Source organism: Solanum verrucosum, unplaced genomic scaffold (assembly GCF_900185275.1).
Source record: "Solanum verrucosum unplaced genomic scaffold, falcon-dt-bn FXZP01001278.1, whole genome shotgun sequence".
Classification (NCBI taxonomy): Eukaryota; Viridiplantae; Streptophyta; class Magnoliopsida; order Solanales; family Solanaceae; genus Solanum; species Solanum verrucosum.
The window spans coordinates 276,627-290,976 of NW_026020317.1; the positions used below are offsets into that span (position 1 = coordinate 276,627).

The 14,350-nt window shown below is 34.1% G+C and overlaps 1 protein-coding gene across 1 annotated transcript; it reads left to right on the plus strand.

Moving 5' to 3' along the window:
- Positions 1-2,189: 2,189 nt before the first annotated feature.
- On the plus strand, positions 2,190-11,648 carry LOC125835351 (protein ROOT HAIR DEFECTIVE 3-like). The gene is made up of 22 exons (XM_049514471.1): positions 2,190-2,349; positions 2,502-2,568; positions 2,646-2,748; positions 3,319-3,389; positions 3,492-3,555; positions 3,622-3,687; positions 3,793-3,840; positions 3,919-3,981; positions 4,074-4,130; positions 4,300-4,458; positions 4,542-4,610; positions 4,709-4,800; positions 5,416-5,494; positions 6,196-6,361; positions 6,598-6,722; positions 7,277-7,539; positions 7,628-7,724; positions 7,816-7,977; positions 8,369-8,473; positions 10,299-10,393; positions 10,851-10,947; positions 11,412-11,648. The coding sequence occupies exons 1-22, from the start codon at positions 2,190-2,192 to the stop codon at positions 11,571-11,573; spliced, it is 2,370 nt and encodes a 789-aa protein (XP_049370428.1). The 3' UTR covers positions 11,574-11,648.
- Positions 11,649-14,350: the final 2,702 nt, after the last annotated feature.

The following is a 14,350-nucleotide window of genomic DNA, read 5'->3' on the forward strand; positions in this document are numbered from 1 at the left end:
TTACAACCCTATTCTAATGACTAATTGGATTGGGCCGTCCCCATGGACCAAGGAATGTTGAATAACTTTCTCCAATAAACATTCATATTTAGACGCTTCAAACTTAGTCCCAATTAAGTAAGGGGTCGTTTGGTAGCTGGATAGGACAAAGCTAATACATGAATAACTTGATTATTCATGTATTAATTTTATACCATGTTTGGTTTGCAAATAGGATAAGAGTTATTCATGTATTAACTTTATCCAGTGTTTGGTTGACAGATTTTCAACTGTTGTATAAAAGTTATTCATGTATTATTTTATACGGTATTTGATTGCGTTTAATCCTACATAATTAATACTTGTATAACTTATGAGATAATCTATGTATAATTTATGCGGGATAGAAGGCGAAATAAGTTATGTGGGTATTAGTTATACATGTATTAAAATGGTAAATTACACATTCACCATATTAATATAATTTACTCTTATATATATATATATTAATTTACAACAAATTAAATAATTAATACATGTTAAAAAAGCACTACCAATTTTATTCTTTTAAGTTTTTTGTCTTGTTAATTGCTTAATTACTTCCAATTTCTTTGCTTAAATTCTTGTTAATTTTTTTCCTTTTAGTTAAAAATACAATTTTTTGTTAGTTATCTATTATTTATTTTATTTTAAATTACATATTACTTAATTGCTTAATCATATTGAATACAAATTACTTAATTATTTTTTGTTATTTGTTATTTACTTTGTTATTTTTGTCTATTGGTATTTCTTTATTTTTAATGTGTTATTTATATAATTAGTTATTTTAATAATTATAATAAATATTAGCTTACTAATTACTTTTGAAGTTAAAGAAATAAAAATTAGCTCACTAACATATTGTTAATCTCTCCGTAACTAAACACTGCATAATATTTGCATAACTCTATCCAGTTACCAAACGATCCCTAAATATTAATTTATAACAGATAAAAGTTGTTTTCCTCCTTTAATTTACTTTCAAAATTAAATATATTTTGACCAATAAACAAAAATAGACACCTCAAATGTTCTCAATAAAATCTTTAAAAACTTTTTTGAAATAAATTTTATATATTTTGACAAACTATATATATATATATATATATAATAATAATAATTATATGAAAAAATTACAAATGGCATGAGGGGGGTATTACATTCGATACGACGACGTGGGAGCGGGATCCATGCACGACCTTTTCAAAAGTTTCGCAGTATTCTTCTGAGACGGAAATTGTGTAGGGTTAAAGATTGAATCATTTGGTTATGGAGCTCAATTTTTTGTCCTAGAAATCGCATTTATTGTAAATAGTAATTTTGCAATCGACAAGCATCGATCTGATATGGGTATGCCTTCAATTCATGCTCTGTTCCATTTCCAATCCACTGTTTCTTCAATGTATTTCATGTGTAAAGATTGGATTTTTATTTCTTGTTTTCGGTATTTTGGATCATTTAATTGGTGGGTTTCCTTCCACTATTGAATATATTGTGCCAAATGTAAAAATGCATTGCATCTTCTGCATGTTAATTTTCCCCTGGCAATGTAATAAGTGTAATTCTGGGAAATGTTTTTCTTTTTTTCCTTTTCATTAATGATTTTATTATTCTTTACTCGAGTCGAGGGTGTATTGGAAACAACTTTTCTAGGTAGGAGTAAGGCTGTGTATACAACACCCTCCCCATACTCTACTTGTGGAATTACACTGGCTATGTTATTGTTTTCTTTTTGATATTTATGTGCCAGACAGCCAGAGTAGGGAAGGTATGCTTTGCGAATTAGTTACCTTGGGGTGATAATATACGAACTGTTATGCACTAAATAGTAGTAATACAAATGTTGTTATGCAAGGACTTCAATACCAAAAGGATTGGTTTTAATAATTAGTATACATGTATATGTTTTAGTTTATAAAATTTTGAACTAATAGAGAATAGTACAATTTTTGTAATCCTATTTATGGGTTGATATGATGTACCTTCTTACTTAGAGCTCGACTCTGTAGCCTTCAGTTAGGATGAAATGTGAACTCTTTCTCTTTTCTATCTTACTATATAGAATTATGAATTTGTGATACCTTGTGGATTTTATTTGTTTCCAAACAATGGATGCTGGTTCAATCTAAGGTTTTTTTAAAGTTGGGTTCTTTTTGACTTTATAACATATGCTTTCAGATAAAAATGATGAATGTTGTTCCACCCACCTCATTGATGGGGATGGAGTCTTCAATGTTACTGGAGTTGAAAGTTTCATAAAGGAAGTTAAATTGGCAGAATGTGGTCTTTCATATGCTATAGTATCCATCATGGGCCCACAAAGTAGCGGTATTAATTTTTTCTAGATGAACTCAATTGCTATCTTCCAGTTTTCAGTTTGTAATCTACTAATGTAAATTTATCTTGTTGGACTGTCTGTCCGTATTCTTAACTGACTCAATTTTCATTCCTCTCGCTAACTTCGAATGAGATCATTCCAGGGAAAAGTACACTGTTAAATCATCTATTTGGTACTAACTTTAGAGAGATGGATGCTTATAAAGGAAGGTATGGGCTAGTCATTTAGCTTATCATGGTAATTCTGTGTATCCTATAAAAGTGAGCATTATTAATATTCTTTTCAGGTCACAAACCACAAAAGGTATCTGGATGGGTCGATGTGTTGGGATTGAGCCGTGCACCCTTGTTATGGATTTAGAGGGCACTGATGGGAGAGAGCGTGGAGAGGTTCGTCGAACTGACTTTCTCGATGATGATTTGCTTTCCCACATTCTTTTTTGCCCATGCTTGGCTTTCAATGTAGCTCCTATGTTTGTTTATATATAAAACACCATATGTATTTCTCCCAAAGTGTTGTACCCTATTGTGTGGCTGCATATGTATAGTTATTGCATCCTAATATGGACACTGTTTGTCCTTTTGCTGCCTTGTCCTACTACCTTTCCAGTATGAAGTGGTTTATTCCAATTCGGAATCCACAATCTTCACATCTTCCTTTTTGCTGCGTTCAACAATGCTTCACTGAGATAATTGAGAACAATCTTCAACAAGATGTTTTTGTTGGAACAATTTCCATGGATTTGCTGGTTTATGAGATCTTTTAAATTCGACTTCCCTCATCTCTTGGTCGACGTACTTATTTCTGTGTTAAACTGTCTATATATCCACTGTTAGCTACTCCATATTATATTGGTAATTTTCAAATTTCTATGATTGATTTGTAGCCACCAAGTTTCCTCTATCAATGCTCATTGAATGCTCTCTATATATCTCATTCAGACTTTATGTTTTGTGTAGGATGACACTACATTTGAGAAGCAAAGTGCCCTATTTGCGCTAGCTGTTTCTGATATTGTGCTAATCAATATGTAAGTTTTCTTTTAGTGTGTGAATTACATGCACTTGAGATTAATTAAAGCCTGAAAAAAGAATATCCAAATGGACAAGTTGTTTATAAGTTTCAAATTCAGGTGGTGCCATGATATTGGCCGTGAACAAGCTGCAAATAAACCTCTTTTGAAGACTGTTTTTCAGGTATAGTACAAGGTGGTACCTTGTATGAATATTTTGATTCACTGATTTACCAATTAACGTTAACAGGTTATGATGCGGTTATTTAGTCCTCGAAAAACGACACTGCTGTTTGTTATACGTGATAAAACAAGGGTAGGTTCCTTCTTCACTCATGGATGATTTTTCAGTTGAAGATATTCCTACATTAATTGTATCCGGTGATTGTTTAACCAGTTGATTTTTCCATTGTATTTGTAGACTCCGCTTGAAAATTTGGAGCCTGTTTTAAGGGAAGATATTCAGAAGGTATCATAGCCATGTTTCATAGTATACGTACTATTGTGGACTCAATTGTTGATTCTTATTTGTTTCTATTTGATGTAGATATGGGATTCCGTCCCAAAACCACAAGCTCACGAGGAAACACCTTTAAGTGAATTTTTTAACGTGAGTCTCTTCAGTTAAGATCTCTCATAAATTTCTTGTTGCATGATTTTCTTTGATGCATATGTATGTAATGAAATTGATTAAATGTCCAGGTTGAGGTTGTTGCTCTTTCTAGTTATGAAGAGAAGGAAGAGCAATTTACAGAGCAGGTAGACACAAATCAATTACTGGAAATTAGTTGATTCCCCCGTCTTCATTACTCTATTTTGAATCTGTTTGGTTGGGTATATAGTGTTTGCCGACATACTCAGATTACCAATTCTTTTGTTTGAGCTTTTGGGTTATTAGATTATGTTTATCCTTGTTATCCTTGTAAAGGTGGCTAGTCTAAGACAGCGATTCTTTCATTCTATTGCACCTGGAGGTCTTGCTGGAGATAGACGGGGAGTTGTTCCTGCTTCAGGCTTTTCATTTAGTGCGCAGCATATGTGGGAGGTTATAAAAGAGAATAGGGACCTTGACCTCCCTGCCCATAAGGTTATGTACCCTGAATCTGCTCAATTGAAGTTTCAGCTGATCATTATATCCTTGTTGATGTGCTTGATTTAAACTAAATACAGGTTATGGTAGCTACAGTGCGCTGTGATGAAATTTCCAATGAAAAATATGACTCCTTCATGAAAAATGAGGTATTTGAATTGTATTAAATATTTAGTGAACTGCACATTGTTTCATCAATCAATTGGAACATCGGTACTCACATGTAATGATTTATCTTTTGTTTTAGGAGTGGTGTCAATTAAAAGAGGCCGTGCAATCTCATCCTGTGGGGGGCTTTGGGAAGAAGCTTAGCTCAATCTTGAACACTTGTTTATCTGAGTAAGAACGCTATCTCATTTAGCGTTCTTTATAACTCTATGCATGTATATTTTCATACGTCGAAATGAGTTTCTTGCCTTTCTCATTCTTTCTCATACACACCAAAGTAGCTGTACTACGTTTCAGATACCAAATGATGATCGGAAGGAGTATCTTTATGTCTGAGGGAAGCATATCTATATGGTGATGTTTCTTAATGTTCTCTTTCTTTCCCTTGAGAAGGATGCATTCGAGCACTCTTGTTGTGAGAGGGGACCACAAAATTATGTTTGATCACTGCACTGTTACTAAGGCTATGGTATTGTGTTATTGATACGTCTTAGTTTTGGGTTTGCCTTGTATAGTTCAATGTAAAGAGCCTGGATGCATACCTGGTAATACTTTTAAAAACACATGAAGGAAGTTGTAATGTGAAAGAGAGTTTAGGACAAAGGAAAGACTGACAATTTAAAGCTATAAGCAAAGTTGAACCTGTGAATCATTCTGGAATTGTGCAGAATCATGTCGTATATGCATAATTCTGTACTCATCTTCTTTGATATACATGTTACGAACTTGTATGCATATTAACAATAATAAGCACGTAGCAGAGTATAAGATTTTTTTCCTTTTCAGATATGATGCAGAGGCAACATTCTTTGACGAAGGAGTGAGATCTTCAAAGAGAAAGCAGTTGGAAGAGAAATTGCTTCAGGTAGTGGTGCTAGACATTTCTCTCCCCTAAACTTGTTTCACTGTTCAAAACTTGGCGGATTTCTTTTGTTTGATGACAGCTACTAGGACTAAATATACCTAACGACTTTCAATTCTAATGTAACAGTTCATGAACTGGTGATGGCATTGCATTTTCCATCCCCACTAGAAAAAATTATACTCCCTTCATTTCAGTCTATATGATAGAGTTTTACTAGGCAAGTTTAAGATAGTGTGTTCGATAAGTGGAAGTGGAAAACTTATTTAAACAATGGATGAAAGTTAGTTTGACAGAAAATTTCACATCGAAGTTCAGAAACTCTTCCATGAGTTTCATCTGCATTCCTAACAATTTTCCATCATTCCTACATTCAGATGTCACTATGTGTGGATATGAAAGTTTGAAATGGAAATATCCTTTTGCTTATTAAAATAATTCAAATCGTCACTTGGTATGGTGGAAGCAATCCTTTTGCTAACAAAGTAGCTCCAGTTTGTTCCTTGGAGTGATGTATCAACTAATCTTCATTATACCTATACAATAAAGATTCTCATGCAACTATGCTGATGATTGCAGAAATATGCAACTTGATGCAGGGAATGCTGCATACATCATGCTCCCTCTCAGATGGGCATCTTCTCTAATCAAGAAAAAACATTTTCTTTAACCAACCTCATGATTCATTCTTTTTTTGTTTGTAGCTCATCCAACCAGCCTACCAATCTATGCTGGGACGCATACGATCTGATACTTTGCAAAGATTCAAAGAAGCATTTGATAGGGAATTGAAGGGAGGTATAGGGTTCGCAATGGCTGCTCGTGAGTGCACTGGGACTTTTATGTCCCAGTTTGATGAAGAATGTGCAGGTACAGGAATAACCTGTATATTGCTGTAACCCCACTCTATTTAATCTGTTCCAAAGACGCGATCATCTTATCTGTCAGTATTGATCACTCATTAGCAAACACCTAGCTGAGCTTGTAGGTATCAAAGTGAACAAAGACAAACATTGGTGGCTGATATATTTGCCTAGCGTAATATGTTGACCTTAATCCCAGCAGATTGTTTTTTGAAATCAGTCTACTGATACAATATTTTGCAGATGCTGTTATTGACCAAGCGAAATGGGACTCGTCCAGAGTTAGGGATAAGCTCAAGCGTGATATAGATGCTCATATCGCTGAAGCTCGTACTGCCAAGCTGGCTGAAGTTACTACTCTCTATGAGGTATGAAGTTTAATAACCTTTATATTTTAGTCCTTGTGCTACATCTCAAAATTTACTAAATGTCGGGATTGAATCCATTGCTAATGTTTGATACTGGGATGTTTAGATCCAAGTAATTTGACATTTGCCTGGAAAAAGAAGTTTAATATGACAATACATTTCCATCTGATATCTGAATGGCTCTTACAACATTACTACTTTGTTGCAACTGGAACTTAGATGATACTCCCTCCGTTCACTTTTACTTGTCCACTTTGAACTTTACACGTCCCTTAAGAAACAATGATTAATATTTTACCACATTACCCATATTAATTGATGAATAGTCTTCGATCTTGGAAATAAGTAATTAATGTTGAGGGTAAAATTGGAAAAAAATAACTGTCTTTTCTTGATATGTTAAAAGTGACAAGTAAAAGTGAAAATCTATTTTTGGAATAGTGGACAAGTAAAAGTGAACGGAGGGAGTACAACAATAACTGAGGGAAGCCTTTTGAGATCAACTGTATCTTTAGATGTAGTTATGCTGGCACTGAATGAGAGTTTTTGTCTAGACAAAACTAAATGACGCATTAGCTGGACCTGTTGAGGGTCTTTTAGATGGAGCTGGTGACGATACATGGCCAGCAATGAGAAAACTGCTTCAACGTGAGACTGACACAGCACTCACTGGTTTTTCGGCCGCACTTTCTGGTTTTGAAATGGATGAACAAACAAAGGATAGTATGGTTTTGAGATTGAAGGATTATGCACGTGGAGTAGTTGAAGCAAAGACAAAGGAAGAAGCTGGAAGGGTTTTGATTCGTATGAAGGATAGGTACTGATATTTGATCGTCTTGTTCTGGAGTTCTGACATTGAATACCTTCATACAAAATATATGCCACTGACTTGAAAATTATGACAGGTTTTCAATGTTATTTAGCTATGATTCTGATTCAATGCCACGTATTTGGACTGGAAAGGAAAATATTCGAGCTATTACCAAAACTGCCAGATCAGCTGTATGACTGACTGAATATATCTTTCTTTTCTCTGGTGTCGTTTAAGGTTTGAATATCACATAAATCTCTGTTTTTTTAATTCTATCCTCAGTCTTTGAAGCTCATGTCAGTTATGGCTGCAATTCGTCTGGAAGATGAACGTGATAGCATAGAGAATACACTGACTGTTGCACTTGGGGATGGAAAGCCAGGTGCTTCAACCAAAAAAGGCACTGAATTGCTTGATCCTCTGGCCTCTAGCACTTGGAATGAGGTAACTTGCTTAGTCGATAATTTGGTTTTCCTTAGAAGTTATTTACAAGAAGAGAGCAAGATTATTCAAGTTATGGTCAAAGTGACTTCATAAAGTTCAAACAATTTGAATATTTGCTTTGAAACATCAACTAAATTGTCAATTTTTATCAGTGCAGTACTATTTTTTGTGACGTAACAGTGCAGTACTTTATATACCCTTCTATGCAAACCTTGCAGCTTGGTCCAACATTTTCATTTGTTTACCTTTCTCATTTTGGTACTTAGACCTGCAAGATCAGAAAGATGCATGCAAATGTTTTTCTCTTGAAATTACACTTCTATTGAGTAATTTTTCTTTTATCCATATTTGACCTATCAAATATCATCTTCTGGTTAACTTTTGATTGCAGGTCTCTGCATCAAAAACTTTGATCACACCTATCCAATGCAAATCATTGTGGAAGCAATTTAACACTGAGACTGAATATATTGTTACACAAGCCATTGCTGCTCAGGCACGTTCTCCTACATCTTGCACTCATTTATGTGCTTTTAGGACTTCACTCTTTGTATACTTAATTTCTTTGTCATTATGGCAGATTCTAAAACTCCAAATAACTAGAATGTATACGATGGTGGCTGGAAACATGCTACAGAGTGTTATTAGGAATAAATTTGATGCAATTTTGTACATTAAACTTCAGAGATTTGATAATTATGTACCAAAGAATTTGAGGGGGTGAGTACCTTTTTGTACTTGGTGGTTGATTACCTGTTGTGTTAGGAGTAGAAGTGCTAGTTTTGAGTGGTGATAAGCTGGAGTAAACCTAACTGAAAATCCCACATTGGCCCTTTAAGGGATGGGTGGTCTCTTTAATATGACTTGGGCAATCCTCCCTCATAAGCTACCTTTTGGTTGAGTTACGCCCAAATGTCATAGCTTAAATGGTATCAGAGTAGGACCCATGCCAATTCTTATTTCCGATGTTGGGTCCCATAATAAATTGTCCACGCTCTAGATGTCCAACTCTGGGCATGAGGGTTTGTGTGTGTGAAGAGTCCCACATTCTCTTAAAGGACTGAGTGGTTTCTTTAATAGACTTGACAATTATTCCCCTCATGAGTTAGCTTTTGGGGTTGAGTTATGCCCAAGTTGCATAGCTTAACACTACCTTTAGTTGATTTTCAGTTCAGGGGAAGTGATCTTGAGGCACGCCTAAGCCCTGAAATGAGGCATAGAACAGTTATAGCGCTTTGGAAAGATAGGTGCCTGCCGCGGGAGGCACCAAGGCATGCACCTTAACAATGACAAACCAACTAATGTTTCTTTCTTAATTCAAGACTGACTTCTTACGAACCCGCGAAGGGTTGTGAGGCTGGACTAGGTACGAGGAATGAATCTATATTTGTGCACGGAAGTTGCTCAACTGTTCGAGCGCAATGAAGTGGTGTTGGTTCCGATTCGACAAAGGTAGAATGCCTTGTCGAAGGTCCAGTACAGTAGGTAGTAGGCGTGTTCGTTTTGGCTCCCGAGCGAGAACGATAAATAGTTGATGCAGTCTTGACAATTGTAACACTGAATCACATACAATGTCCATCAAAATGATATATTTTAAGGAAATAAATCAAATAAAAAGGATTTGGTATATGTACCTATGAGTTATCCGACCAATTTACAAGGAGGAGAATGTTTTGGATAACTATACCAGTGATTAAGAGCAATAATTTAGAAAATATAAAGAAACTAGGTACTTAATCTATATTAGAAATTTTAAATTTGCATCAGAAATAATGGATGGGTTTCCAAATTTGATGTTTTTATATCATATGGAGTATTTCAGTATTTCACTTAATTGAAAATCTTGCAGTTGCTCTACTCACATAATTGTTGTTTGATTCTACTTATTTTTCTTGCATCAGTTAAACGTATGAATGTGCATATATACCACACATACATTTAATATTTTATATATTATTCATTTTGCACCTTTTAACTAAAGCGATCATGGTAATTGCACTTTGCATTTAAAGTCTCTTTTTTTTTCATCATTTTCGCATTTGACAACACTTTTCAGTACATTTGAATCAAACAATTTTGAATGTTTTATCACTGGCTTAAGAAAAGTTTCAGCTTTGACTTATGTTACCCTGTTGCCTTTTAATTTGATTCCAACGATTCTCTGAGCCTGTCAATTGTATGTTAACATAGCAGTTCTTCTTAGCATGTGTTATGACGTCTCTATTTGATATTTTCATCAAGATATAATTTTCTCTTCAGGGTTGTAATATTATTAGACTCCTTTGTGCTTAACTTCTGATTGTCTATTTTTAAACTTTCAGGAGGCCAGCAAGAGGAACAACAATTGGTTACCACCTCCATGGGCAGTTGTCGCGTTGCTTATTCTGGGGTTCAATGAATTCATGACACTGTTGAGGTATCATTTCCTACTTGTGGATCATGAGTAAGAAGTACAGCTGAATTTGCTCGGGTACACATTAGTTTGGTCACATATTTATTCGATAGCAGATCATAACCCAACCTGCCCAACTTAAGACCACCTCTAAATCTAATGTTAGAATAAGGTAGAAGTTTCTCTATTTTCTCTTCCTTCTCTATCTAGTGAATTGAGTAATTTATTCAGTACTTTTAGTATAGGCCTTGAAATGGAGGTTGAGATTAACTTGTTAGGATCTACTCTTTTAGCCCATATCAAATTCAAAGACGGATTTATCTTAACCTGTGAATTTTGGGTGGGTTAAGAAATTTGGACTAATATTGACACTCTTAGTCATGATACCACTTAGTTTGACGAGTAGAGACTTTTATATCCTCTCGATGATGGGGTGTACCCACCGTGATCCCATAGCTCATGTTGGTTTTACTCTTTCCAGGAATCCTTTGTATTTGGGAGTCATATTTGTTGCCTTTCTACTAGTGAAAGCCCTCTGGGTGCAACTGGACATCTCTGGTGAATTTCGCAATGGTGCTGTAAGTATTGAATCTTTTTTTTTTTTTTTTTTTTTTTTTTTTTTAGTATTGAATCTGATTGGTTAAAAAGTTCAGTTTTGTTGTATTAGAAGCAGTTTGACCAAGTAGCTGGTACGAGCTCTCTATCTTTGCTGATCACATAGAGTATTATCATTGTAAACTTCCTCCATTGTCATAAAATATGATACTTCATATCATTTACTGTTGCAGCTGACTTTCTAGACTTCTGTTTTCATTCAAAACTACAATTGCCAATACAAATTAGTTGTAATCTTACATAACGAGACGCATTTGTAACTTCCTTCCTATTCTGCAACATTTTTAGAGTTAATCGTTTAGATTTGGACGAAATGGACTTGATACAAAACCGTGATTGGTGCACTTCCATTTCTTACATCACAATGTGGAAAGCTTTTAAAGTTAAAATCTTTTTGTTACCTGATCTTGTATACATGTGTTGACAGCTTCCTGGATTTCTCTCTTTAGCAACAAAGTTCATTCCTACAGTCACCAATCTTCTTAGACGACTGGCAGAGGCAGGACAAAGGAAGACGAACGCTGCACCTCAACATAATCTTACTCCTGCATCAAAGGGGAATGATAACGAGGATGACAAAATGATGTAAAGAGTGACGGATCAACAACGGGTTCGCTTGTTTGACAGAATCCAATGATTTGGGGTCGAACTCTACATATATGCGCGAAAAACAAATACATATACATTTCAAAATCTAAATTTTGGATCTACATTGGGAAGCAAGTCATGTTTGTAGAGCAGTCTCTAATATTCTGTGGCAGCAAGTTCTTATGTTTATAGGATGTCTTGTGATGCCCAAGTAACTTAGTTGTGGGATAAACTAAGAGGGTCCTCCAATGTTTTTCTTGTTTGCCACCAATTTTGTCTTTAAAAAAACTAAGGTACTCATGAAAAATATATACTGTATTAATGGGATGTGATAATTTTTGTGATTTTGTAATTTATATGGAAGAGCTTAAATTTCATTTTTGAGTTCCTTCTAATAAAAAGGGATAAGACACAAGTACCCCATATACTATCACTAAAATTTCAGAGACACATTAACTAAATTAAGATCCTATTACCCTCTCGAGCTAATTTTTTTTTTTTTTGTAATTTTGTACACCTTTTTGGCTTACGTGACATCCAAACACCTCTTAAGCGTAGGAGTGTGCATCGATCGATTTGGTTTGAAGTTATGTATTATTGGTTCGATTTATCGATTTTTAAATACACTAAACCAATAAGATATTTTTTATCGATTTTCGATTAATTAGTTTTGGTTCTTAACGGTTAGATTTTCGGTTTAACCAATAAGAAAATGTTTATCAAATAAATAGATGACTTCTATAATAAATTTTTCGTGACAAGACAATAATGTAACTTACAAATGATCATAAAATAGAAACAATTATAACAAACATGAAAAGAACTATACATGTGTAACACAAAGAGAAATTAAGAGGAATGTGGTTCTTACTTTAGATTTTGAGTTTTGATGGTTTGTATTATGTGGAGTTGTGAATTCAAAGTCACAGTAAGTATGAATTGAAGGCTAAATGCTAAAGACATAACTAGTAAGATATTGAGATTAATATTTAATATTTTTGTATAGGTAAAAGTAGTAAATTACTATAGTCTTAATGGTTATCGATTTACCCAATGACCCAATATTAAAAACCAATACCGAACTACGTGGAGTCATAAAGTGCCACATAAGCCCAAAGGTGTATAACTACGTGGTTTTTGCTCCGAATTCTAACAATTTTCAAGTATAGGGTTCAAGAGTTGGAACGAAATGAAATGATTATATATGCATAGTTGTAAGTTAAACAATGCTCACAATCATGCAAAAAAGAAGTATGATAATCTAATGCGACAAGAGCAATCAATTCAGGCTGCATTTGTTAAGCTATCCAATCAAATCAAGCTTGAGCACACAATTCGTTAATAGGCTTCAGTTAAAGTGGTGAGACTTCTCTTGAATCAAGGATTGACATTTCGCGGACATCGTGATGATGAATCATCACTAAACAAATGTAACTTTCTTGAAATTCTTTCATGGTATGTGAAGGGGTGTGATAAAATTAATGAACTTGTGTTGAAAAGGCTCAAAAACTGACCAGTTGACTTCTCGTAAAAGTAAAAAATATATTATCACTATATGCAAGCTTGAAATAATTAAAGTTATTATGAAGAAACTAAATGGTGATTATTTCTTATTACTAGTTAACAAATCTGGTGATGTTATCACGTAAGAAGCAAATGATGATGATTTGTTTGTGTTATGTTGAGAAAGAGGTTTGAGGTGGAACAATTCATATGAATTATTCATGTTTGTGATACTAGTGCTTTATGTTTGAAAGAAGCAATTGTTAACTATCTCGAGCAATATTCTTTGAGTTTATCTTATATATGGGGACAATTCTATGATAGAGCTAGCAATATGCAAGGGTGTTTAAGTTGCCTAAATTTTTTGATTTAACAAGAAAAAAGACCGGCTCATTCAATTCATTGTTTTGCTCATTTACTTTTGTTAACTCTCGTTGGAATATTCAAAAAATGTCTTCAAGTTGGAGAACCACTACAACAAAAACAACTTTTAGTGGCAATAAATATTGACATTAATAAAGAGTGCTAAAGTCTTTACTGACATTAGTTAAGTACCATTAGAACCAATGTCACTAAAGGCTTTAGGGACATATACAAAGAGTGTTAATTGCCGCTAAAAATACATATTTGATGTAGTGAACTTGTATTGATTTTTAATATCTTAAATGTAGCGGGAGGTTCTTTTAAATACTTGAATGAACTTCGAGAAATCAAGTAGAAAAAGTTCAAGAGGCACTTGATATGGGTGAGATTGAAAGTGGTAAGGAATTGAATCAATAACTTGGTGTTGCTAGAGCTGTCAATACTTGATGGGGTTCACATTATAAATATTTTAAGAACTTCATTAGTAAATTTGACTCTATAACTGATTTTCTTGATAATTTTGTTGTTGATTCTGAATCTGTTGAAGAAAAAGCTAAGACAACAAAATATCTCAAAGTCTGTCAAGCATTTGAGATTGCTTTCATATTGCATTTAATGAGAGATATTTTGACACTCACAAACGAGCTTAATGAATCGTTATATATAAAAGAACAAGATATTGCAAATGTTATTCTACTTATTAAAGTGATGAATAAACGATTGCAAGATTTAAAGGATGAAGGTTGCGATCCACTTATCGAGAATGTGTCTGCATTTTGTGTTAAGTAAAATATTTTGATACCTAATTTTGATGAGTTCTATGTTAATTTTGAAAGATCTCGACGTAAAGTTGTTGACTATACTATCTCACATCATTATCATGTGAAAGTATTTTTTAAGATTATCAATTGG

Bases quoted from the DNA above. Each gene is read 5' to 3' on its own strand.
- LOC125835351 (XM_049514471.1), top strand. From the start codon at position 2,190: ATGCTTTCAGATAAAAATGATGAATGTTGTTCCACCCACCTCATTGAT. The intron at 4,459-4,541 runs GTTATGTACCCT...AACTAAATACAG, and splicing joins TTGACCTCCCTGCCCATAAG to GTTATGGTAGCTACAGTGCG. The intron at 6,362-6,597 runs GTACAGGAATAA...AATATTTTGCAG, and splicing joins GTTTGATGAAGAATGTGCAG to ATGCTGTTATTGACCAAGCG.